Source organism: Papaver somniferum, unplaced genomic scaffold (assembly GCF_003573695.1).
Source record: "Papaver somniferum cultivar HN1 unplaced genomic scaffold, ASM357369v1 unplaced-scaffold_107, whole genome shotgun sequence".
Classification (NCBI taxonomy): domain Eukaryota; kingdom Viridiplantae; phylum Streptophyta; class Magnoliopsida; order Ranunculales; family Papaveraceae; genus Papaver; species Papaver somniferum.
The window spans coordinates 8,967,052-8,991,895 of record NW_020619603.1 but is presented as its reverse complement, the minus strand read 5'-3'; the positions used below and the strand labels follow the sequence as shown (position 1 = coordinate 8,991,895).

General features: G+C 36.9%; 3 protein-coding genes across 3 annotated transcripts; all 3 read left to right on the top strand.

Moving 5' to 3' along the window:
• The first annotated feature begins 5,013 nt into the window (after positions 1-5,013).
• On the top strand, positions 5,014-8,814 carry LOC113327673 (mechanosensitive ion channel protein 10-like). The gene is made up of 5 exons (XM_026574824.1): positions 5,014-7,213; positions 7,305-7,428; positions 7,617-7,910; positions 7,995-8,197; positions 8,389-8,814. The coding sequence occupies exons 1-5, from the start codon at positions 5,745-5,747 to the stop codon at positions 8,657-8,659; spliced, it is 2,361 nt and encodes a 786-aa protein (XP_026430609.1). The 5' UTR covers positions 5,014-5,744; the 3' UTR covers positions 8,660-8,814.
• A 504-nt stretch (positions 8,815-9,318) lies between these two features.
• Positions 9,319-9,917, top strand: LOC113327674. Its single transcript, XM_026574825.1, has one exon. The coding sequence runs from the start codon at positions 9,417-9,419 to the stop codon at positions 9,798-9,800; it is 384 nt and encodes a 127-aa protein (XP_026430610.1). The 5' UTR covers positions 9,319-9,416; the 3' UTR covers positions 9,801-9,917.
• A 7,296-nt stretch (positions 9,918-17,213) lies between these two features.
• On the top strand, positions 17,214-21,350 carry LOC113328208 (zinc finger BED domain-containing protein DAYSLEEPER-like). Its single transcript, XM_026575310.1, has 8 exons — positions 17,214-17,433; positions 17,517-17,581; positions 17,828-17,938; positions 18,059-18,415; positions 18,593-18,727; positions 18,865-19,236; positions 19,349-20,205; positions 20,303-21,350. Exons 3-8 carry the CDS (start codon positions 17,830-17,832, stop codon positions 21,146-21,148), a joined length of 2,676 nt encoding a protein of 891 aa, XP_026431095.1. The 5' UTR covers positions 17,214-17,433; positions 17,517-17,581; positions 17,828-17,829; the 3' UTR covers positions 21,149-21,350.
• Positions 21,351-24,844: the final 3,494 nt, after the last annotated feature.

Genomic DNA, 24,844 nt, shown 5'->3' with positions numbered 1-24,844 from the left:
ATAGAGTTCAGAGATTGAGATGGAGATGAAGATGTAGATGCATAGAATAAGATGGAGATGTAAACCTTAAATAAAGAGCAGCTCAGCTGAGCAGATGGAGATGGATATGTAGATGCAGAGAAGAAGAGAGAGTGAGCCGGCGGAGTCTCTGCTTGTGGCGGAGAAAAAATAAAATGAAATGAAGAAAGAAATGGATTAAGGGAAGAGGATATACCTGGATTGGGATTAAGGGTGGAAAAAAATAAAAGAAGTTTTGATCGAAGTTTGACTGGGGCGTGTTTATAAGTCGTAGTGTTCCCGACCAAGCACGTGGTTCACACGCTTGAACACAGCGCAGTTGCGATTCGCAACCTCGCTTGTGAGGTTACAAAATTCAAAATGGCAGATCTCCCTTGCGAAAAAGAAGGGTGTTGCAATTAGCAACTAAAATGTCGCAATGGCACTTATGTCGTTGCAAACCTGGGTTGTGAATCCCTAAAAATGGTGCAGTGTCATGTGACGCAAATCAAGACTAAACTGCTTTCAGTCTATCAGTTTTGCAAAGATAACAACGTTTATTTTGAATTTCACACAAGTTTCTTTATTGTGAAGGACAATTCCACGGGTGTCACGCTACTGTAGGGGAGGAATAGGAATGGGTTATACATATTTGATGGAGTAGGTGTCTTAAATGGTTCAATTTCTCCAAAGTATTTTGTCTCTGCCAGTCTGCCTGTATGGCACCAGCGTTTATGCCATTCCATGCTCAGTAGTGTCTCTAGAATAGTTCGTAATTTTTACCTTCAAGTTACAAATAATAAGTTTGAACACTGTCATTCTTGTCATATCAGTAAAAGTGCTAAGCTTTCATTTCCATTTAGTACTACTACCTTTAGTAAGCCTTTAAGCTTAATTGTTTCTGACATTTGGGTGTCTCCTCATTCATCAATAAGTGGTTATCGTTATTATATGCTTCTTATGGATGTTTTCTCGCATTTTACCTGGATTTTTCTTTTGGTCCAACAATCAGATGCCTTGCCTACCTTCATACAGTTTCATAAACAAAGTGAAAACCTTACTGACCATAAGATAAAGTTCAGTCTGATAATGCTCTAGAATATAAGAAGTTCACTTCCTATTTAACAATTGTGGTATCCAACATCGTTTTTCTTGTCCTCATAATCAGCCCAAAATGGGATTGCCGAGCGTAGAATTAGGCACATAACTGAGAGTGGCCTAGCATTGCTATTTCAAGCTACTATGCCTAAAAATTATTGGCCTGAAGAATTCAATACTTCTTGTTATCTAATCAACAGAATTCCCAAATCTGTGTCTGAGTCAAAAACTCCACTTAAGCTATTATTTTCCAAAGAACCAGAGTACTCATTTTTACGAGTTTTTAGTTGTTTAGCGTATCCATGTCTTCGTCCATACAACTCAAACAAGCTAGAGCTTAGGTCCTTACCTTGTGTCTTTCTAGGATACAACCATTCCCACAAAGTCTATGTATGTCTTCATCGTCCAACCAACAGAAAGTACATTTCTAGGCATGTTCGCTTTGTCAAAAACTCATTCCCATTGGACTCTCCTCAGCAGCAACCATCTGTGAATTTTCAGGAAGTTGCATCTACAAGTACACAATTCTTATCATCTGCAGCATTCAGACCGCGACTTCCTGTAGTTCCTTTATTGGCTCAGTAGACTTTTTCAGATCCTCTACAACCACATTCTCCAGTACGTGCTACTTCAGAAACACCATCAATGTCTACAACAGAAACTGCAACAACAAATGCTACAACTACAGCAGATGTGACGTCACCTACTCAATCTGAGAACAATGCTCAAGTGCCAGAGACGTCAGTTCAGGTTACAGACCAAACACAGGGTCATACAATGATGACAAGAGCTAAATCAGGTATCACTAAACCTATTCAGAAGCTGTGCTTAAATACTACCAAACACTCGGTACATGATGATGAGTTTATGGAACCTACCTGCTACTCCAAAGCCTGTACAATTCAAGAATGGAGGGATGCTATGGATACTCAAATTAATGCTTTGGTTCGTTATGGTACTTACTCGCTTGTCAAGTATGAAGATGGAATGAATATAGTGGGCCTGAAATGGGTTTATCGGATAAAGAGAAATCCTGATGGAACTATACAACGATACAAGGATCGTTTGGTGGCAAAGGGGTTCAACCAACAAGAAGGCATAGATTATGGAGAAACCTTCTAACCTGTGATCAAACCATGCACCATTCGGCTTGTTATTTCGATAGTTGTCATGAATCAATGGCCATTACATCAGCTAGATGTGGAAAACGCGTTTCTACACGATGTCTTAGAGAAGGAGGTGTACATGAAGCAACCGACAGGATATGTAGATCCAAACTATCCAAATCACGTGTGCATGTTACATAAGTCTTTGTATGGACTTAAACATGCACCACGCTCTTGGTTTTCTCGTCTCAGCAACTATCTTCTTCAGCTCGGATTCACAGCATCTATTGCAGACTCATCATTATTTGTCAAAAAGAATGGAAATTTTGTTACATATGTGTTGATTTATGTCGATGACATAATTGTTACGGGTTCTGAATCTAAACTGGTTGATAATCTTATTACAGATTTGGGTAATGAATTTGTCGTCAAAGACATGGAAGAATTGTCTTTTTTCCTAGGTGTTGAGGTGCTGAAACAAGGCCAAAATCTGGTGCTCTCGCAAAAAAACTACGTTGCTGATTTGCTGCGTCGAACGAGGCTTGATGGCATCAAACCAGTATGCACTCCTATATATAACTGCCAATGTAAAGCTTCAAAAGCAGAGAACTGACAAGTTTCAGGATTCAACAGTTTACCGCAGTGTTGTAGGTGCTTTGTAGTATTTGCATATAACACGACCTCATATTTCTGTGGCTGTTAACAAGGCCTATCAGTATATGCATGAACCATATACCGAACACTGGGAATTAGTGAAACGAATCCTGAGATATCTGAAGCAGACGATTGACTATGGTTTATTTTTTTAAGCCTGGCAAAGATTACTCTCTTCATGCTTATTCTAATGCAGATTGGGCAGGCAGTTTGGATGATCGCAGGTCTACTAGCGGGTACTGTATCTATTTTGGGGGTAATCTAATCTCTTGGAGTGCAAGGAAACAGAAAACCGTTTCCAAGTCGAGTACGGAGGCGGAGTATCGAGGTGTTGCTATTGTCACTTCTGAACTAATATGGATTCAGTCTTTATTGACCGAGTTGGGTATCCAATCACCTACACCTTCCTTCCAATTCTAAAAAAAAAAACCCTACACCTTCCTTGTGGTGTGACAACCTGGGTGCCACCTATCTCACGAAAAACCCAATTTTTCATGCGCGCACAAAGCATATAGAGATCGATTACCACTTTGTTCGTGAAAGAGTGTCTCGTAACAACTTCATGTTAAGTTCATCAGCCGTCGGGATCAACTAGCTGATATTTTTACTAAAGGATTGTCTTCACCACGGTTCCAACATCTCAGAGACAAGTTGAACATTCGTCAACTCCGGTTCAACTTGAGGGAGGGTGTCAGCACAAGTAATGATCTAGTCACACTAGACTGTCAACGATCTCCACAAACCAAGGAATCTTTTCAACAACCCACAACCAAGTCTGGTCACCAACTATCTCCGACTAATATGTAGGATCTTCATGTATTTTTGTTCTACAGTTTTTGAATGATGTAATTGGTTTTGATATAAATAGAGATCTCTATCTCCACATTTTCTGTGGAAGATATTCTACCTAAAATCACTTTCTGTCTATTAGTATAGAAGGGCATGTATTGTTTGTTTCTGTCTCTTTTTTTTCTCATTTCTCGATCCCATTTAATCAGCAAGAGTTCTCGGTGAGAATTGGGGAAGATCGCATATGGAATGAATTCCTCCCCCTTCTTGACCTAATTGGCTATAAAAGAGGACGAGGATACAGTCCCTGTTTACAATTTTTATTTAAGGGTATTTTGGAAAGAGCGTGAAATACGAGTACAATTTATGCCACGTTGTACAGGAGCTGACTCAGCTAACTAAGTAATGGATGGAAAAAGTAACGAGAAGAGGAAACGTTAACTTCAATCCATTTGAGAAAAAAACGCTAATTAACAGTTTTGGGAGATAGGAAAAGCAGGATAACCCTTTTTTTAAATAGCTCTCATAAGAATCTAAAAGTATTCGCAAGTAAAGATGCTGAAAAAGTCTCCAGTGGCGCTAACTAATGTTTTTGGATGATGATTGATACTTGCCCTCAGTTGAAAATTGCAACACCAAATTATCCAAAGATTTAAGCGGGATAGATACTTGACCGGAAAATCCGCATGCATGAATGCAAACCGTTAGGAAACCGAGGGTTCCATGACACGCAAAAGTGGACTTTTATGGTCAGCAGTATGAAAACATTCCTTTTTTTTTCAAATTTTAAAAAATATCTAAAAATGGCCGTATCATAATTTATTTGTTGACAAAGCTGTTCTAATTCTGCAAAGCAATTTCTTGATAAAAAATTGTTCTGGATCCCCTGACACTTTTATCATCACACTATCTCACACATTGGACGTCATTTTTGCAAATTAAACCAAATCGTAACGGATTTGAAACTAATACTTTGAGATATGTTACCAATACATAACTCTAGTTTCCTAATGAAAATGAGCTTATTCCGAGACGTATAACACCATCATCTACTATTTTGAAAATGAATCGTCGAAAATTTGCGGATTTCTGGCCGTCGAAGTTAAGCTCGGTAGATTGTGAGGTTTTATATTTCGAAATGTTCTCATTTTTGGTAGGCGTGTAGAACTTGGTAAGAGGAACACATCCTCAAAATATTAGTTTCAAACCCGTTACGGTTTGATTTTTATTCACAAAAATAACGTCCAACGTGTGAGATAGTGTGATAATAAAAGTGTTAACTGATCCTCCCTTCCCTCTTTGTTATAAGTGATAACTCCTTGTGTCCTCGTAAATTGTGCAAGCTCTAAGACTTATTTTCTTGTTTAGAAATGATGTTCTCGGCAATTTCACCTGTGATTATTATTAATTACATCATTAAAATTATTGAATCTTCTGATTCAAATCTATGAATTATTTAGTCTCTAATATTGAATTAAATCCTTAACTTAACTTAATAATTGCTGTATTAATAATTTCTCTGTTAAATCTCTCTGTTCCCGTGCTGCTCACACTCTAATGTTCTCAAAAGAAAAACAAACCCTACTAGTGTTATGAGATCAGAGAGCTGTTAGATTCAAAAATTGAGACAAACCCATTTTTAAGCTCAGTCTTTTAGATTGAAAGTGCCCAGAAATATCTAAACTTTCTGGAGATTTGAGTGTGTTTTTTAGTTTTTTATTCATCTTCTCTTCTGTACTGTTCTTCACTGGAAAACCCCTGTTTTTTATGGAAAAAAAAATGCTGATTAGAAGCCATCAAGTTGTTAGATTCAAAAATTGAGCAGAACCCTTTACAGAGCTCAGTTTGATTCCTCTAAATCAGGTAGAAATTTCAAAACTTGTCACTAATTTGAGTGTTTACTTTTTGAAATCTTAGATTGGGGTTACTGAAATCTGAAGAAAAGAATTTCCTTTTAGCTGTAAATGTTGAAAATTTCTTACTTTTGATCTTCTCTTTAGTCAATAAAGTTGATTATAGAATCTGGGTCTTTACTAGAAGTACTAAATCTCATCCATTAATGGTGATTTCAAGTCTGTAGCTGGTTAGGGTTTTGGAAAAATGGATTCTTCAATTAAGAAAGAAAATGAGAGTAATGGAGGAGTTGAAGTAGTTTTAACAATCTCATCGGGTGATGAACCAATCAAACCACAACAAAAATCTCCAACCTCAACTTCAACAACACCTACTAAATCATCAGAAACCAATTTCATTCCACCAAGAAATTCAAATGTAGGAGGTGGTAGTGGCGGTGGTGGAGGAGGAGGATATCAAGAATTTGATAGACCAAAAATCCAAATGACTTCATTTTGTCCATCACCAGAGATTTCAAGAGCTTGTGGTAGCCCTCGCCGGCCTCCGAAAGTACCTGATAACATTACACCAAGAAGAGCCTTAGCTAGGTCTGCATTCTCGAAGCCGAAGTCTCGGTTTGTTGAACCATCTGCACCTTCAGCTGCAGATTTGGTTGATAAAGATAAGGCGCCGCCGTCTCCGTTTAGGACTTCACCGACTAATAGAGTGGCTGGGGGTACACCTAGAGCAGGTGGTGGTACAAAGACTGCACCAGTTACTCCGAAGACGCCGTTCTTGTCGTCCCCTGGAGGAGAGGAGGATGAGGATGAGGAAATTTATAAGATCGACAAGGGTGCACCTGCGGATGTAACGTCACGCAAGTGGGAAACAACTAGAATTATCATTGAATGGATTTTGTTGATTTGTATTACTGGTTGTTTAGTTTGTAGCTTAACCGTTCATAAATTGCAACATATGATGATGTGGGGGTTGGAACTATGGAAATGGTGTGTCATGGTAATGGTTGTTGTGTGTGGAAGGTTGGTTACAGCTTGGATTATTCATGTTTTAGTGTTTTTGATCGAGAAGAATTTTTTGTTTAAGAAGAAAGTTTTGTATTTCGTTTACGGATTGAAGAAGAGTGTTCAGATTGTTATATGGTTGAGTTTGGTGTTGTTGTCATGGACATTGTTGTTCAACGGTGGGGTAAAAAGGTCGAGAAGTACTACTAAGTTTCTGGATTATGTTTCGACTGGAATAATTTCGTTACTTGTTGGATCAGTTATATGGCTTGTGAAGACATTGTTGGTAAAGATGTTGGCTGGTTCATTTCACGTTAACACGTTCTTTGATAGGATACAAGAGAGTATTTTTCATCAGTATGTACTCCAAACGCTTTCTGGACCACCAATGATGGAGTTAGCTGAGCAAGTTGGGGCTGTTGCAAGTACAGGGCAATTGAGTTTCCGGAGTACGAAGACACCTAAAGGAGCTGAAGCACCGGATGTCATAGATGTGAATAAGCTTAATAAGATGAAACAAGAGAAGGTTTCTGCTTGGACAATGAAGGGATTAGTTAATGTGATAAGGACTTCAGGGTTGTCCACGATTTCAAATACAATCGATCAGATATATAGTGAACATGATGAGCAGAAAGATAAGGAGATTACTAGTGAGTGGGAAGCAAAAGCTGCTGCTTATCGGATTTTCCGGAATGTCGCCAAACCTAATAGCAAGTAAGGAGATCGTTTAAGCGCTTTTTGATGATATCTGAAATTTATTTTTGGCATGCTCTTGTTCTTATTTTTTCTTTTCGTGGACTACTAGGTATATCGATGAGGATGACCTGATGAGGTTCTTGAGTAAAGAGGAGGTGGATAATGTTCTTCCCTTATTTGAAGGAGCTGTGGAGACCGGAAAAATTAAGAAGTCATCTTTGAGGAACTGGGTGGTAATATACATTTCGGCTTTTGTATCCTTAAATCATTAAAATTTTGTCGTTTCCTCCGGTTTTATATTCCTAAGATTGTTTTCCTAGCCTATGTGATTTCTGTAGAAACATTGTATGTACATTGAGCTAATTGGTCAACTAATCATTTTCACCTTCTGTAAATTGAGGATTTTGTTTTTTGTTATCAGGTGAAAGTCTACCTTGAGCGCAAGTCACTAGCGCATTCTCTAAATGACACCAAAACAGCTGTGAGGCAGTTGAACAAACTTGTTTCGGGGGCTGTTATAGTTATTATGATAATTGTGATGTTTCTCATTATGGGCTTCTTAACAACCAAAGTGGTTGTTTTCATGTCCTCGCAAATGTTGCTGGTTGTCTTTATGTTTGGAAATACTGCGAAACAAATATTTGAAGCTATCATCTTCGTATTTGTAATGCACCCTTTTGACGTCGGAGATCGTTGTGTTGTTGATGGTGTTCAGGTAACCTTTCAAAACCTGTTTTTCTTCGAGTTATTGTTTAACCGAAGTTGTTTGGTCGACATGCTAACCATGTAATGTCTGCAGCTGATCGTGGAGGAGATGAATATCTTGAATACAATTTTCCTGAGATATGACAGCGAGAAAATATACTATCCGAACTCCATTTTAGCAAACAAACCCATAAGCAATTTCTATAGAAGCCCTAACATGGGTGATGCTGTGGAGTTCGCCATTGATGTTTCAACTACAATTGAGAGGGTCGGGGCTTTAAAATCTAGGATAAAAGCGTAAGTTATCAACTCAATTCTTATTATGTGTGTTAAAAATCGAGACGTAGAACTTCCTTGTAGTGAATCTATGTTAGAAAGTCTACATTGACGTATTTATCAATTCCTTGGTGCTTAATTTCATTTTAGTGCTTGTTTATATTTACATTGCTCGGTGTGTTCTGATAAACGAATTGTGTATTGAAATCCAGGTACATAGACGGAAAACCTCAACACTGGCAATGTAACCACAGTGTGGTTGTGAAGGAGATAGAGAACGTGAACAAGATGAAAATGGCTTTATACGTGACTCACACAATGAATCATCAAAACATGGTAGAGAAAAATAGCAGAAGAACTGAATTAATGCTCGAGTTAAAGAAGATATTCGAAGATCTTTCCATCAAATATCATCTTTTACCTCAAGAAGTTCAGGTTAGCTATATTGGCGGCGCAGCAGCACCAACGGGTTTGAGACCATGATGCTGATCACTCCCACCTCATGAAGCCCGATACTGCAAAGTATGTCTTTTTTTCCACACTTTGCTTCTTTTTTGTTACGTAGCATTTTTTATGCTTCTGACAGTGGAATTTTGTAAGCAAATTACAACAGTGAATTTTTTCTATCTAATTTAACACTAAGAAATGACTGAATTGAAAAGTTACCTCATGTCGAGATGAATTCCTATTGTAGTAGATGTGTATAACGACCATTTTCATCCTCTTTTCTAGTAAGAATGTTATTTAAACCAGTAAATGAGACAGAAAAGACCGAAAAATGTCATTTCTGTTGAGTTAGAGGGTGTATTAGCCCGATACTCTATGTATACGGCTTTCGGTCTTTTCCAGTTTCTTTTCCTTTATCATCAACATGGCAAGTTTCATAATCTAGCCATGGGTGTGTAGTGTTGTCCGCCTTTAGTATCCAACCCCACAAGTTGCAGGATTTGTACGAGTGTAGGGACAGAACAGAACCAATCTTTTAGAAGTAGAGCATATTTTAGGTGAAGATGTAGATAACCTTATCTACCAATAACAGATGGAGAAGCTGCCACATAGACAAAAACACAGATGACATGGCAACCGAAATCTCCATTTTCCACCTCTCATTTCACAATCTTACTTGAATAATTTCCATCTGAATTCTAAAACTCTCATTCACAACACTCAAATCCTTCCCTGACAATCAAAACTTCTGCTGTGTATCTTCAGAGTTAGAGAAAGAAAAGTTTGAAGAGAAATGGCATCCACCTCAGCTGTTTCAATGGCCATGCCATTAACATCATCAAGTCAGAAAAGGAGCAGCGTGTTGAGCTCCGATGCTTCTTTCTTGAAGGCTATGCCATCATTGAAGTCATCGAAAGCAGTTGCATTAACTTCATCATCAAGAGTGAATTCAAGGCTTCAAGTGAAGGCATCTTTGAAGGAGAAGATGGTCTCAGGTTTGACAGCCGCTACATTGGCAGCGTACATGGTGATGCCTGAAGTTGCAGAGGCTGCGTCAGGAGCTTCTCCATCTCTCACAAACTTCTTGAAAAGTATTGTTGCTGGTGGAGTCGTAGTTGGTGGTATCATTGGTGCTGTTATCGCCGTCTCAAACTTCGACCCTGTCAAGAGAACCTAGGGATATTTTTTTCCTTTTGTTGTTTGTAATTCTATGAATATTGTTCTTGTGTGTGGTTTTAACGCTTATATATGATTCTATTCTTCGCAATGAAAGATATCTGTGTTCTTTATTCTCTGTTAAAATTTTACATAATGTCTCACCATTTCTGAGATGTAGTTGTCAGGCTAACATCTAGGCTCCCACAAGTTGAATTCCTGGAAATTCCAGTCCAAAACCTCAGTAATCACGCACACAAAACCATGTGAATCAAAATCTATTCCGCTGGAGCAGGTTAACCAAGTCACATTTGCTATGCGCCTGAAATTGCACAGCTAGAACAACAGATCTAAACTTTTACAGCAACCAATTGGAACAATGTGTTGCCTTCTCCATAGCAGGGCTGAGATTATTATCAATATGCTTAGGGAAAATACACAACAATTATCCCTATGCAATTGAAGGCAAAGCTAGGTTATGGTTCAACAAATCCGTTCCATGGAGCAAATAATTGGAAGGAAAAGAACATTTCCATTCTATCAGACTAGTCATTAGTTCATCAACACCGGTATATATGAAGTCAGAGATTCAGTCTCCACCTTAGAGTATTAAGGCTGTTTTGAGGCATACGAAATGATTTGCCGAGCTAGGGTGTGTCTATAAGGGGTATCTTACAATAAGTAAATCACTTTACTTTATTTATGCAATTACAGATAAATCGTTTACATAGCAGGCAAGCGAGTAATAAGCTGCGCCGCAAGCCCCTGTTGAATTGCAAAACCTATCATTTTAAAAACAAACTCTCTCGAACCGGGATTCCTGACATTACTATACATGACTTTACTTTGATTAATTTATTAATTACTCATTTATCTGTTACTTTTTATCTTTTTACTTCTTTTACTTTTTTGATTTTTCTATTAATTTTTTTCCTTCCCTTCTACCTTTCCCAACTTCAATATTTTGACTAAATGTAGTGGTTCTAATCACTTTTCTAGTTCGCAAACTGGTGAAGAAGTGGGAAGAGTTGAATCAGAAAACTGACTGATTGAGAGAAGTTGTAAAGTAAGAACCAAATCCTCATTACAAGGAAGTGTACCAAATAAAAAGTATTTCCCACTTACCCATGTCATATTTTCTTGCGTTTGATTGATACATTAGGTTTATATAAATAAAAACTCAAGTTTTTTTGGATGTTACAAAATGAAGTTTGGTTGATAATTCATTATCAACCAAACTGCTAATTATTTCATTCTGAAGGTGCTGCTGAACAGTTCGATTGATAATTAAACACGAAAATAATAGTCCAAGTTCATTTTATGAAGAAAAACACTAAGTTTGTATATCTTTTTTTTTCTTTCGAGCAAGCCGAACCTAAGTTTGTCTCTTACAGAGTGAATCTTGGACGATATGTCAATTGAACCTGGGTATGTTTTCAAAACACCTAGGTTGGATTGACAAGTTATCAGACGAACTTCATATTTTTCTTCGCATATGAAGAATACTCGGAGGTTCAACTGATAACTTGTTAGACGAACCTAGTGTGCTGTAAATCACAAAAATCATAAAAAATTAGTACAAGAACATTAAAAAGCAAAAACATGCATAAGCGCAGTTTTGTCATTAAGAAATACATGGATAAGACGATAAGGGGATTTTAGAATTACCACCTAGAGATCTTATTTGTCTTTATTTGATATGCCTAATTATATATATATATATATATATATATATATATATATATATATATGTCTCAAAATAGATCTAAAACATTGTATTAGGTCAATTTTCTATGAAATGACGAGGGTGCCCAAGTACACCACAATTTTATTGATTTCAACCAATATAAGTCCGATACCAAGTGACCGTCTATGGACAAAGTCGAGATAATACAACAACGAGGTATACACTTAATAATAGTTGCGGTATGAAACCAACATACTAGAGGATCACGACCAAGTGTCATGGATCAACGTACACGTGTTATTTACTTTTTATAACTTAAACAATTATAATGCGGAAGTAAAGTAAATGACAAATCAAGATTGTGTTAACGAGGAAAACGCAAATATAGAAAAACCCCGGGACCTAGTCCAGTTTTACTCACAGAATTAAACCGTTATAACAAAGAATAAACTCAACTTCGTATAGTTGAGACAAAGTAATCTACCCCTAGTTTCTTAGTTCCCTTAGTATTCCTGCGCCTAAAACCGTCGGACCAACACACGTGAATCCGAAGATAGAAATTACTAACTTGAGTTGCTTTACAGATGTAAAGTCTTAAGCACTCAACTCCTTTTGATCGTACTCCAAACAGTAAATGAACAAAGTTGTTTGGTAACTCCTCTATCAATTTTTAAGAATAAAGATATGTTGGGTTTTGACAAATGCTCTTCTGTTTAAACAAGTAAACTCCTTTTTCGGGCAAGATCAATTAACCGAAATAATCAGATCCAGATTCACAACTATCAGATTAGGATATTGAAGATACCACCAAATGATAGTTACCAATGTATACGACTACTTGATCAAATCTATCCAACCTAATCAACATATGTGCCTAAAGTAATATCACAAGATGGCAACTAATCGGAAAAATCTTCTTGTCTTCAAATTTTCAATTGTCTTCAATTGTACCTACACACAAAAACTTGATTCCACTTATAATCGAAAACACAAAAAATGAAGTCTGTCAACAATGGATGATCACTAGTTGTCCTCATCAAAAATAAGTTTTGAAGCTCATGTAGATACTTTGATCTAGTTTGAGTGACCTTATGTCAGAAGAAAAAGATCTCAAGAATAATCAAACAGGTGAAATTAAAGTTTCAACAACCGTTAGTCCATCAAATCAATAATCGAAAACTAAATAACAATGGTCTTGTCTAGTTTCCCACCAACGATACTTTCTAGATATTTTTTATCCAAAAGAAATCTTTAAATGAGCGGACTTAAGAGATTTCCGCCGGAAACAATGAAGTTTTCCTGGCTAAGGATAGTTTGAAAGATTGACAAACATATCTATTTATACACCAAGGTTGTTTGGATAATAAGGAAATCATAAAAATGAAAAGCTCGAATGATATTTAATAAAGTATCTGATTTCGGTTCTCATATTTCCAACTAATATCCAACCTGTAATTCTGAAATCTCTCTTTACAAAGTATTTAATGTTAGTTTTGCAACTAAATAATATAGTTTTCTAAAGATGTGTTTTTATTGCTGGAAAATCAAAAACAAATTCGAAAACATTAATTAAAAGATTCTACATATTTGGGTTTGGGATCACCTTGAGTATCAAGGAATATCTTTGAACAATCAGTGATAAGAGTTATGTACATGTTCAAATTATGTCGACATCTGGAACTTTTAGTGAATCGTAGTATGATGCGTACATAGATTTTCATTACTACCAGGGTTATTTTGAGTGAATCGTAGTGGTATGTCTGAATTCGCATTGTCATTTAGGGTCACAGGATTATTTTGATCTTAATCAGTAAATAAAGACTGTTATATCTAACGAACGGTCATGATAAACCTAACTAATGTAAAACCCTTTTTCTAACAGCTTCTGCCGCCTTTGCATTTCCACTTCTCCATTAACAAATCAGTCCCAAACCTTGTTTTTTTAATCACTCAAATTACCAACAATAACACACAACTCACTGAAACACCATCCCTTTCTTTCAAAAAAGAAAACTCATTGATCTAACTAAATCGTAAAAGGTTATAGAGAAGAGACTGAAACAATATGAAAATCAAAGCAACATCATTCCTTTTCTTATTATGATCTTGTCGTGTTCGATTTCTGGTATGTTCATCAACATAATTCTTTCTCTGTTTAATTTTTGATAAGATGATCACTTGTTTTCTCATAGATCTATTTTTGTTGAGAAAAAAACTCTCTAACTGTCATAATGTATGTCTAATTGGTTTGAGCGGCGGTGGTGGCAGTGGTGGTGGTTTTTACGGTTACTACGATCCTACAAGCGGCAGACGTTGCAGGACCAAGGATGGCCATCGTAGATCGGGAGAAAGCATCGTGATCAACAGGCATACGGGTTTATTCGCCACGCTCACTGGAGTTATCCTATTGCAATTAGTCCTTTCAGTTTGTATGTGCAATTCATGCTTGATCAAGTACATATTTAATCCTTAAGAAACCTCCACATTTATAAAATACACAATCACATATGTCTATGGAAAATATGTTGGTCAGCAAATCTGGTCAGGGGGTCAGCCACAAAATACATGTTATGCGTTAGATCAAATAAATCAACGATCAATAATAAACCGTAAACTAAATGGGAAATTTCAAAAACATATAAGAAGAAATGTTGTCCTCTTACCCTAAGATCCAACAACCAACAAAAAAGGATAATACACAGAAACTCTTTTGTGCAAATTCTGCTTAAATCATAAACCTTGATAGTGAAGAGATTGAAAGGAGAATTAATATGAATAACAATGAAACATTTCTTTTCTTATGCTTGATCTTTTCATCTGTTGTCATATCGATTTCAGGTTTGTTCTTACTCATCTATCTTTTCTGTTTTACCAGTTTGTTTAGTCTCTTCATTTCTTAGCCCAAATGATGAACAAAAATGGAATTAGTAACTGGTTTGTTCAGAACAAAAAAAGAACAGATGGAAAAGTTTTATAAATGGAAACAAACAAAATCTTTAACCGTCGATATTTCTATTTAACAGCCGGCGGTGATTGTGGACATAGCGGCTGTGGCGATTGCGGCGGCGGTGGTCGCGACGGAGGTGGTGGTCTTTACGATCTGACTAGCGGGAGGCGTTACAAGACAAATCAAAATCAGATTTTAGTTTTGATAAAATCTAGTTTAGTGTTGATAATCTAGTTTAGTGTTGATAATCTAGTTTAGTTTTGATAATCAAATTTCACTAATATTTACTCTAAAACAAATCAAAATCAGATTTTAGAGTTTAAAAAAAAAGTAAAGTGTAGAGGAGGAAAAAAGAAAACCTTTTGTGATATTTATGAAACCCACGATTTTGATTCAATCAACCAAAATGTGTGATTCCAGTGCCAAATTTGGATCGGTTCTACCAAGACTTAGAATATAGTTGAGGACCGTTTCTACCATGATTCCAAATAAAATCTAGGATTGGTTCTACCAAGTATCCCAAGATAGGTAGGTATCAGTTCTACCTTGACCCTCAACATAAAGTTAAGATTGATTCTACCTGAATAATATGTTCAAATTGGTTATCCAAATATCTTCACTGAAAACCGGACCAAAAAACATATTGATTTCTTTTCGATTACGAAGCAAGTTTATATATCTACTTCCTTTAAACCAATGTAATATAACATGGTTTCCTAGGATGGAATTACACTTATATCCAATGCACAATCAAGTAACAAGTTACATAGATTATGTTTATGTCGCATTCACGAAGTTGAAAAGATAAATGTTATACTTCGTAATTCATTATACTTCCTTGACATTTTGATCATACTAATATGATCAAGTTTAATACTAAAGTATCATATATATAACCTCTCATGTTAGTTTTCAATCTTGAACGACATGAAAGAAATGATTGGAATGGAAACAAGTCAAGTCGGTATCACCTGCTAACCTCAAGTGCGAGGATGATGTCTTCGTTGTAATCGATACGTCTTCACGTTCTTCAGGAATTCAAAGTAATAATTGTATGTATCAACATTCATAGACTTTCTAGTCTAACCTAAACGAAGTAGACTCTAGTAATTTTAATCAAGGTAACCTAATTGACTTTTGATACTAAAATATGACAACCAAACTTGACATACCAATGCTTGGTGGGTTCTACCGAGCAATGATCTAACATAAATAATATATCTTTTCTAGAGATATGTTTTGATTGCTGAAGAATTAAAAATTATAATTCGAAAATTTTAAGTAAAATATTATCAATATTTCAGTTTGGGATCACCTTGAGTATCAAGGAATATCTTTGAACAATCAATGATAATTATGTACATGTTCAAATTATATCCACATCTGAAACTTTCCTATCTAGAAAACCCTAATTCCAAATTCACAAAAAACCGTAAAGTAATATGTGAATGTTGAAAATCGGTTTTGACCTTGGGAATGGTTCTACCATGACTCCTAACATAGGTTAATATCGGTTTTACCAAGTCTCCAAATATGGATAGAGATCGGTTCTACCATGAACCCAAACAATATCTAGGATCGGTTCTACCAAGACTCGCCATATAGGTAGGGATCATAACTACCATGATTCCAACAATAGCTATAATCGGTTATACCAAGACTCCTAATATAGATAGTGACCGGTTCTACCATGATTCCAAACAATAACTATGATCGATTCTACCAAGACTCCCAATAAAGGTAGGGATCAGTTCTACCATGACTCCCAACAATATTTAGGATCGGTTCTACCAAGACTCCCAATATAGGTAGGGATCGATTCTACCATGATTCCCAACAATAGCTAGGATCGGTTCTACCAAGACTCACAATATAGGTAGGGATCAGTTCTACCATGATTACAAAACCTAAGATAGGTTCTACTAAGTATCCCAAGATAGGTAGGGATCCGTTTTACCTTGACTCTCAACATAAGTTAAAATCAGTTATCCCTGAATTCCCTCCTTAGGTTCGAATTGGTCATCCAAAAGATCTTGATAGAAAACCTGACCAAAATACCTATTGATTTATTTTCGATTAGGAAGCAAGTTCGTATATGTACTTTATTTAAACCAACATAATGAAACATGATTTCCTAGGATGAAATCACACCTGTATCCAATACAAAATCAAGTAACAAAGGTTATACATAGATTATTATGTTGATGTCGCATTTACAAAGTTGAAAAGATAAAAATTATACTTCGTAATTCAATATACTTCCTTGGCACTTTGATCATACTAATATGACCAAGTCCAATACTAGAGTATAATATATATAACCTCGAATGTGATGTTTTCATGCTTAAACGACTTGAAATAAATGATAGGAATGGAAACAAGTCAAGTCAATCGGTATCACTGTCCTCAAGTGGAAGGATGATATCTTCGTTGTAATCGATACGTCTTCACGTTCTTCAGGTCTTGGAAGTAATACTTTTATGTCTCAATATTACTAAACTTTCTAGTCTAACCTAAACGAAATTGACTCTAGCAATTTTAATCAAGCGACTCTAATTGAAATTTGATACTAAAATATGACATACCAACGCTTGGTGGGTTCAACCGAACAATACTCTAACATTCTAGTTGGCTTTGGCCGGTTAGGTTCGCAATGGGCCTGTTCAACCTTTAACGAAATGTGGGCACCCTCAGGGACATTACTTGTCGCTCTTTTAACAATTCGATAAGTGACATATCGGCAAGAACAAAAATGTTGCAAGTCTCTAGGAATACCGATGAACTTAACAGGCATCCACTTGCCTCAAGGGCACCCACTAGGGCTCTCTAGGAGGCCCCAAGTAAACACTAGTAGAAAGTAGATTGAGCAACTTTCCACCGAGTCACACAGTTTAAATCAGCTTCCATTAAGCTCCGATCTCCCTCTCTGTCTTCTCCTCCGAGGATCCTTCACTGAAATTACAGCTACATAACTTCAATCCAGCTTCAGGGATAATAATGTCTTATTTTAAATACAAAAAGGTCAGATTTTTTTTCTTTCAGTGATTAATTCCATTTTTCTAACAAAAAAACCTAACTTTTTTGTAGTTTAAATTTCAATTCAGGAATTAAACTGAACAAGAAGAAGAAGAAGAATCAGGTGGTTTTCAGGGCATTCATCATCTTGGAGGTAAGAAAGTTGGGTTTTTTATAGAAAAGATTTTCATTTCTGGAAAGGGGCAGATTATCAGTATTTGAATCCATGGATTGCCCAAATTGGTGCTATTTGGGGCTGATAATCAATATTTGAATGTATGGATTGTTCATTACATAGTTTTTTTCAAGTGTTATTGTCTAAAATGCTGTAGTTTGGGTTCTAAATGATCATATTTAGTTATTAATTGGAGGATTAGTTGCTGTTTATTGACTTGTGCAGATATGGAGCTGCCATCAATATTGTATCTAAAGTTCTTTGAAACAGCTCCTGATGGGAAGAGTCGAAATTGCAAGTTCTGCAAGCAAAGCTATCCTATTACAACGGCTTTAGGTAATCACGGTTCCCATTTACTATTATTGAATTACTATTGCTAACTAAGAGAATTTGTCATCTATTGTACATTTTGCGAAAATCCGTTTTTGTTGATGTCTGCATTTTTGTTTCGTTAAGGGAATTTGGGAAGGCATTTGAAATATTACCATCCGGGATATGATAAGATGGATGATGCAATCTTTAGTTTATCGCCACAACCCATCACAATTGTATCGTCTCTGGGTGATGTCAACGCCAGACCATCTCCGCAGCCCATCACAGCTGGAAGGGAAACCGCTGATAATAATGGTGGTGCTGCCCCCAGGTCGTCGCTGTGGCCCATGGCAAGTGTAACCAAGATGGATGATAAGATGAGTAATGCCTTCCCAAGCTCATCGCAGCTGTCCATCCCAACTGTGTCGCAGGGCGCTGATACGATGGGTGATGCCATATCCCGCCCATCTCCGCAGTCAATAACAACTGCATCAAACAGGGGTGAGTGTTAAGTCAAACATAGTAGCATTGTGAATTTTTACCATGAAATTATACTCATTACATAGTTTTATCGAGTGATTTTGTCTAAGATGCTCTATTTTGGGTTTCTAAATGTTCATATTTTAGTTTTAATCGAAAGAGTAGTTTGGTGGTGACTGTATTTATTGCCATGTGCAGATGTGGAACCTAAAAACACCACGGAAATAGTTGAGGCGGCATCATTGTATCTCAAGTTCTTTGAAACAGCTCCTGACGGGAAGAGTCGAAGTTGCAAATTCTGTAACCAAAGCTATCCTGTACCAACAGCCTATGGTAACCCTATTTTCCTTTTCTATTGAATCACTATAATTAGTCCGTAAAAAAAGGATGGGATATGTTCAAAAAGTTTCATCTATTGTACACATTGCACCAGGCCGTCTTTATTGATGTTCGCTTTCTGTTGCTTCAAGGGAATTTGGGAAGGCATTTAAAATACCGGCATCCTGAATATGAGAAGATGGGTGAAGTCCTCTCCAGCCCATCCCCGCAACGCATTGCAACTGTATCAGAGAGGGCTGATAAGATGGGTAATGCTATCCCCATCCCATCGCCACAGCCCATCGCAACTGTGACGGAAACAGCTGCGAAGAAGCCTGAAGCCGTCCCCAGGCCGTCGCTGCAGCCTATCACAACTGTGGCCAAGACGGCTGATAAGGGAAATGTAACTCCTGCAGCAAAACCAACGGAAAATTCAGTGACTTCGTTCTTTAAAATATCTCTTGATGGGATGAGTCAAATTTGCAAACTTTGCAACCTTAGCTATTCTATTGCAACGGCGATTGGTAGTTCCTGTTTTCTTTCCTCAAATATCATTAACACTGCGTCATTCATCAATTGTCTATTTTTTTTGCTTAAAGCTGTTTTTATTAATATCCAACTTGTTTTTCCACCAAGGGAATTTGCAAAGGCATCTGAAGCATCGTCATCCTGATGAATATGATAAGATGGGTGATATCGTCTCAAACTCATCGACACAGCTTATCACAACTGCATCGAAGAGTAATACTGTGGATCTTGACAATCTGAACTGGTTACTACTTAGGTGGCTCATGGGAGGTTCTTTTCCTCCCTCTGCGTTGCAAGATAAGTGGCTATCAAACTCCTTCAAGTTTGTCAATCCCATGGTCAAATTATGGTCGAATGAAAGGCTTCAAGCTATCATTCGGGAGGTATTCAAAAGCACGCGGGAAGATGTAAAGGCTTCATTAGAACTTGTTAACTCTAAAATCTCACTTACCCTTGAGTTCTGGACTTCCTACGAACAAATCTTCTACATGAGCGTCACTGGCCACTGGATTGATGAGAGCTGGTCTCTGCATAAGGTTCTTCTTGACATTTCTCGCATACCTTATTCATGCTCTGGTGCTGATATCTACCGCGCTATTGTGAAAGTCCTCAAGATTTACAACATTGGAAACAAAATTCTCTCCTGCACCCATGATAACAGTCAGAAGGCCGCCCATGCTTGCCTCACACTAAAAGAGTATTTGGATGGTCAGAATTCAATGGCCTTCTGCTATATCCCATGTGCTGCTAGAACACTAAACCTAATCATAGGGGATGGTCTGAGCAATGCAAAACCTGTGATATCTAAAATACGGGACTTCGTACTCGAATTGAACACGTCTCCAGCAATATCATCTGATTTCAAGCAAACAGCATCAGCATATCAAGAAGGTTCATGGGAATTCCCTATTGATGTTTCAACTCGATGGAGTGGCAGTTATGCAATGCTGGATATCGCGCGCAAGGTAAACTTCAGAGTTCATCACATCTACTGTAAATTTTTAGTTTTTTTACCATTTTTAGGGAGAACACAAATCTGATTTAATGTATTACCTCTTTTAGGCCTCTAAATCCATGGATGCTGTTATAAGAAAGCATGCAGATACTCTGGATGGTAGTTGCATTCTCCTGAACCCTGGAGAGAAAGTTTCTGTCAGTATCATGCACCTATTCCTTGAGCCGTTCCAGAAGACCGCAAACAACATTTGCACAAGCAAAATCCCAACTGTTGGACTGGTACTACTGTTTATGGATCATGTCTTCGAGATGATTTCTGCTTGCAGGGGTTCCCGCAATGCCCCAGACTGGCTAAAGAAATGTGCTGAAGATATGGCGATAAAGGGTAAGATCTATAACGACCAAGTACATAACTTATACACTTACATGGCGGTAATCCTCGATCCAAGGATAAAAGTTGAACTTATCCCTGAAAGATTCAAACTGGAAAGCAATCTGCAAGAGGCAAGGGACCATTTCATGAGGAATTATTCCCATTTTCCAACACCGGCTAATGGGTACAACCCTCAGGAAAATGATGATGGAGGCAATTGGAAAAGACGTAGAGTTGACATGCCAACATCTACAGATGAGCTCAGCCAGTATTTGTCCGAGGCTCCATCTCCCATCACCACTGATATCTTAGACTGGTGGAAACGAAACAGTTCTAAGTACCCACGTTTATCTGTAATGGCTCAAGATTTCCTGGCTGTCCAGTCCACTTCAGTTTCGCCTGATGAGGCTTTCAGTGAAAAAGGTGATGAGGTTGAGAATCAAAGGTTTTGTCTTCCCTGTGCTAGCACACAGCCAATGTTGTGCATGAGGGCATGGATTGAGAGTGGTTTCAAATTGAAGTACCGGTCAGCAGAAGTCGACTTTGAAAAGCTTATGGAGCCTGTCATGAGGGCCTAGTACTGACGCCCCTACAACCTCAGGTATTCCTCTACTTATATGCAAGTTACGCAGTCGAAAAGTTGTCAAGGAGGTTAGTGTTTCCATTGATGTTTGTACATTTATATTTTGACATTGTACAGACTGCTGACATTGTTGTAACAGGCTAACAACAAAAAAATGGATATTTAGTATGTTTTATCTGTTGAACATTTTGCACAAATCTGTTTTGATTTATCTCCGCTTTTAGGCTCCACAGGGGTGGTATTTTAGGTGGTGGTGGTGGTATAGTGCCTCCACCCCAGTAAATGTGATGCTTTAATGGATACACTGAGATGTGCCTTTCGTTTTAGAAAATGTGATACTTTCATTTTATTTTCTGTCAAATTTTAGACGAAAGGTGAAAGTATCACTTTTCCTGAAACAGAGGTTGTCAGGATATTAACAACCGAATAAACAGGGTCAAGGGTAATATATAGTTTAGGGTAACTTATCGTGTCTCCTCCGACCCCCTTTCTCTCTGTCTCGCCCTCTGCCGGCCGTAACTCTCCACAGCCTCTTCTCCTCGGGTGATTCTTCAGTGAATCTCAGGACATCAGTTGAACTTTAGAGATCGTATACTACAATGTAAACTTTTGTTTGGGGCCCTATATCATCATCTTCTTGTGTTCAGCTTCATTTGTAAGATTTTTTTTCTTAAAAACCCTAAAAAACATAAACCCTAATTTTCTGATCAAGTAATCCAGGAATCAATCTGATCAAGAAGAAAAAGGTTAGGTGGTTATTATCATTACTAACTTCCGGCGTTCAGCATTTCGGAGGTAAACAGAAGTTGATGTTGATCTTTAGTTTCTTAGTTTTCTGAATTCATTTACCTAGGGTTCACGGCTACTTATCTCGTCTAAACCTTTCTTTCCGTAATTTGGTTTCTTTAGTGAGTAAGGTGATTGCACTGAAATTGTAATTCTTACTGCCTGTAAAACTTTTGCATTCTTCAAAAACAATCTTATCAAATTCTTCTCGGGTTGATCCCAGAAACACCCGTGGAACTCAATTAATTTGAGATGTAGCAACATACACTGGGTTTAAATTTAGTGAGATAGGTCATAATCACAAAATCCATCGACAAAGATAAGTGACTCCAGATTTGGTGAGATTTGGTTGAGTAGTATTTCAACAATCCAATAGGGTAGAATGCTGGTCCACGTAGAATGCACATCACGAAATCCATATCCAACACATGAAATTGTAGTCATTACTTCCAAAGGACTCAAGTTATCAATTGAAAGCAAACATTTTTGGAAATGATCTTGATAGGTAAGAAACTTTAAACTATAATTAGATATTGTTAACCTTTCACATAAGACACACCATGCATGAAGCTTAATCGCGAGATAACCAATTCTATCTCTTCCCCACTACTCGTTGAACGTGAAAGGATAATTTTTGCTTCAAGCAAAGTTCTTACGATATTTTGCTTGATGCAGAAATTGTTCTTTCACATCCACCAAATAGTGGGGAAAGGGGTGAACTTGGTTATCTCGCAACCAAGCTTCTCCATAGTGTTATTCATGTGAGACGTCTAATATTATCTGATATAGTTTAAAGCTTCTTCCTCATCAAGTTCATTTCATAAAGAGTTTGCCTTCACTTTATGAAATGATTCATTTGCAAGTAATAACTGCAGCTTCATATATATGTTGGATATGAATTTCGTAATGAGCTTAATCTATGGTGTTGTATTGGTGAAATACTACCTAACTTTCTCTGCGTTTCAACCAAGTATGGAATCACTTATCTTTGACGATGGATTTTGTTATTATGAATCTTACCCATCTCACTAGATTTGATTCCTCAGTATTTGTTGTTACATCTCAAGTCAAATGAGTTTGGCAGGCGGGTGTTTTTGGAAACACGCCGAGAAAGATTTGGTAAGATTGTTTTTGAGGAGTACAAAAGTTTTACTGACATTAACAATTACGATTTTTCTGATCATTTATCGAAGATATCAAATTGCAAAAATAACTATTTAGATGAGATAGCATTGTTTCCTAGTGGCTCAGCTAAGTAGCTAACTGTGTACTTCGTGTCTGTAAGTGCAGTTCTAGCTGTATCTATAAGTAATTTAGTGCAGTTTAGTTTGGAAAGATCGTTAAACATGTTGTTTTGTATTTGTTGGAGCTTTAGCACTCCGTCTATGATGTGGTCGGACCACATACTCACATCTTTATTTCTTGACACTTGTATAACCTAAAAACCTGCCCCCTCTAAATTCCCGTAAAACATTCACTTTTTGAGAAAAGTAGGAAGTTAATTTCTTTTTTAGTTAAACAGTCGTGTAATAAAATAATTTTTAAATTTTTTTTTTCTACTTTACAATATGTGTCAAAATATAAAAAGGAACTGTGGCCCGACCACATCGTAGCCGCTCGGGAGCTTTAGGTTGGAAAACTGTACATGATGTGTGGATTCCAGGGATTAAAGTGAACAAGTGGAGTGCACGTGCGTTGCACGTCGGCAAACAATATGCTCTTACATACGTTGCACGCGTGTACAGTCCTGTATTGTACTCAGTGTATCAAGATTCGAGATTGATGGAATCTTTCTGTTTATGCATTGTACTGCCTCAGTGCCACTGTTGTGTTAGGTATTAGCAAGGCTGCTAATTTTGATGGAAGAAATTCTTTCTTTGCAAGAAAACAAACAGGGCATATAAGTATGACATCTCGTGGTTGCTACTTGTACTTAATTAAAAAAAAAAACACATTCATTCATGAGTTTTAATATTCAATCAAACCCAGCTTTATCAGGATTTGTATACAAATATTGTTTTGCCGACCAAAGGCTCTGGACATTACGTGAGAAATTAGGAAAAACATTGTACTAATCCTTGGATTTTATATTGCTCTTTTTGGGTAGTTTATCAAATGTTGAGGATGCTTGAATTCTACTCATTAAAAGCAAAACAAAATTCTACTCATTGAAAGCAAAGAGAAATCATTTCAATTCTTTTCTCAGTACCGAAAGGGTTTTCTTATTCATATCGCAATTTTACAGCCAGAGTATGTTCTAGTGTAGGTTGAGTTTAAATCCTAGGCACTTTCAAATGTCAAACAGAAATCAAAGAGGAAATCATGACAAAAGGTGATCATCCCATGTGAACATACCTAAAGATTAAAAATCCAAACTCTAAAGTACATTCTAATTCATATAATTATCAGAGAACGGCCTAGACTTATCATTTCTAAATTGATCAACAATGTGAGAATCATCATGTTTTTGCTGATAATGTTACAACTTGAATCAATTTTCCAAGCATAATACTCATAAAATTGCCCTAATTGAGAAAAAGCCCTGATTTAGGATTAACAAAAACCAACAGAGAGCTTGCAATACTGCATTTAACATCTTCATAAAGTGATTACTTTATGAAATGATTCATTTGCAAGTACAACTACACGAGTGATTTTATGGTTGGACTGATCTTGAATTAACAAATTGGGGTTTTGATTTTCTTTTTCAGGTTTGTGTGAAACTAATTCAATTACTAGTTTCATTTATTTATGGTTAAATCATTGCTTTACAGTATTGCAAGCTCTCTGGAGATGTTAAATGATTTTACTGCCATATTTCTCCAATGTTTTATTACATTTTACTTATACCTGATAATTAAATACAGCATAATTTTTCATTTTTGATTTATCAATGACATAACTT

Bases quoted from the DNA above. Each gene is read 5' to 3' on its own strand.
- LOC113328208 (XM_026575310.1), top strand. From the start codon at position 17,830: ATGGAGCTGCCATCAATATTGTATCTAAAGTTCTTTGAAACAGCTCCT. The intron at 17,939-18,058 runs GTAATCACGGTT...TGTTTCGTTAAG, and splicing joins TCCTATTACAACGGCTTTAG to GGAATTTGGGAAGGCATTTG. The intron at 20,206-20,302 runs GTAAACTTCAGA...TACCTCTTTTAG, and splicing joins TGCTGGATATCGCGCGCAAG to GCCTCTAAATCCATGGATGC.
- LOC113327674 (XM_026574825.1), top strand. From the start codon at position 9,417: ATGGCATCCACCTCAGCTGTTTCAATGGCCATGCCATTAACATCATCA.
- LOC113327673 (XM_026574824.1), top strand. From the start codon at position 5,745: ATGGATTCTTCAATTAAGAAAGAAAATGAGAGTAATGGAGGAGTTGAA. The intron at 7,214-7,304 runs GTAAGGAGATCG...GTGGACTACTAG, and splicing joins GTCGCCAAACCTAATAGCAA to GTATATCGATGAGGATGACC. The intron at 7,911-7,994 runs GTAACCTTTCAA...TAATGTCTGCAG, and splicing joins GTGTTGTTGATGGTGTTCAG to CTGATCGTGGAGGAGATGAA.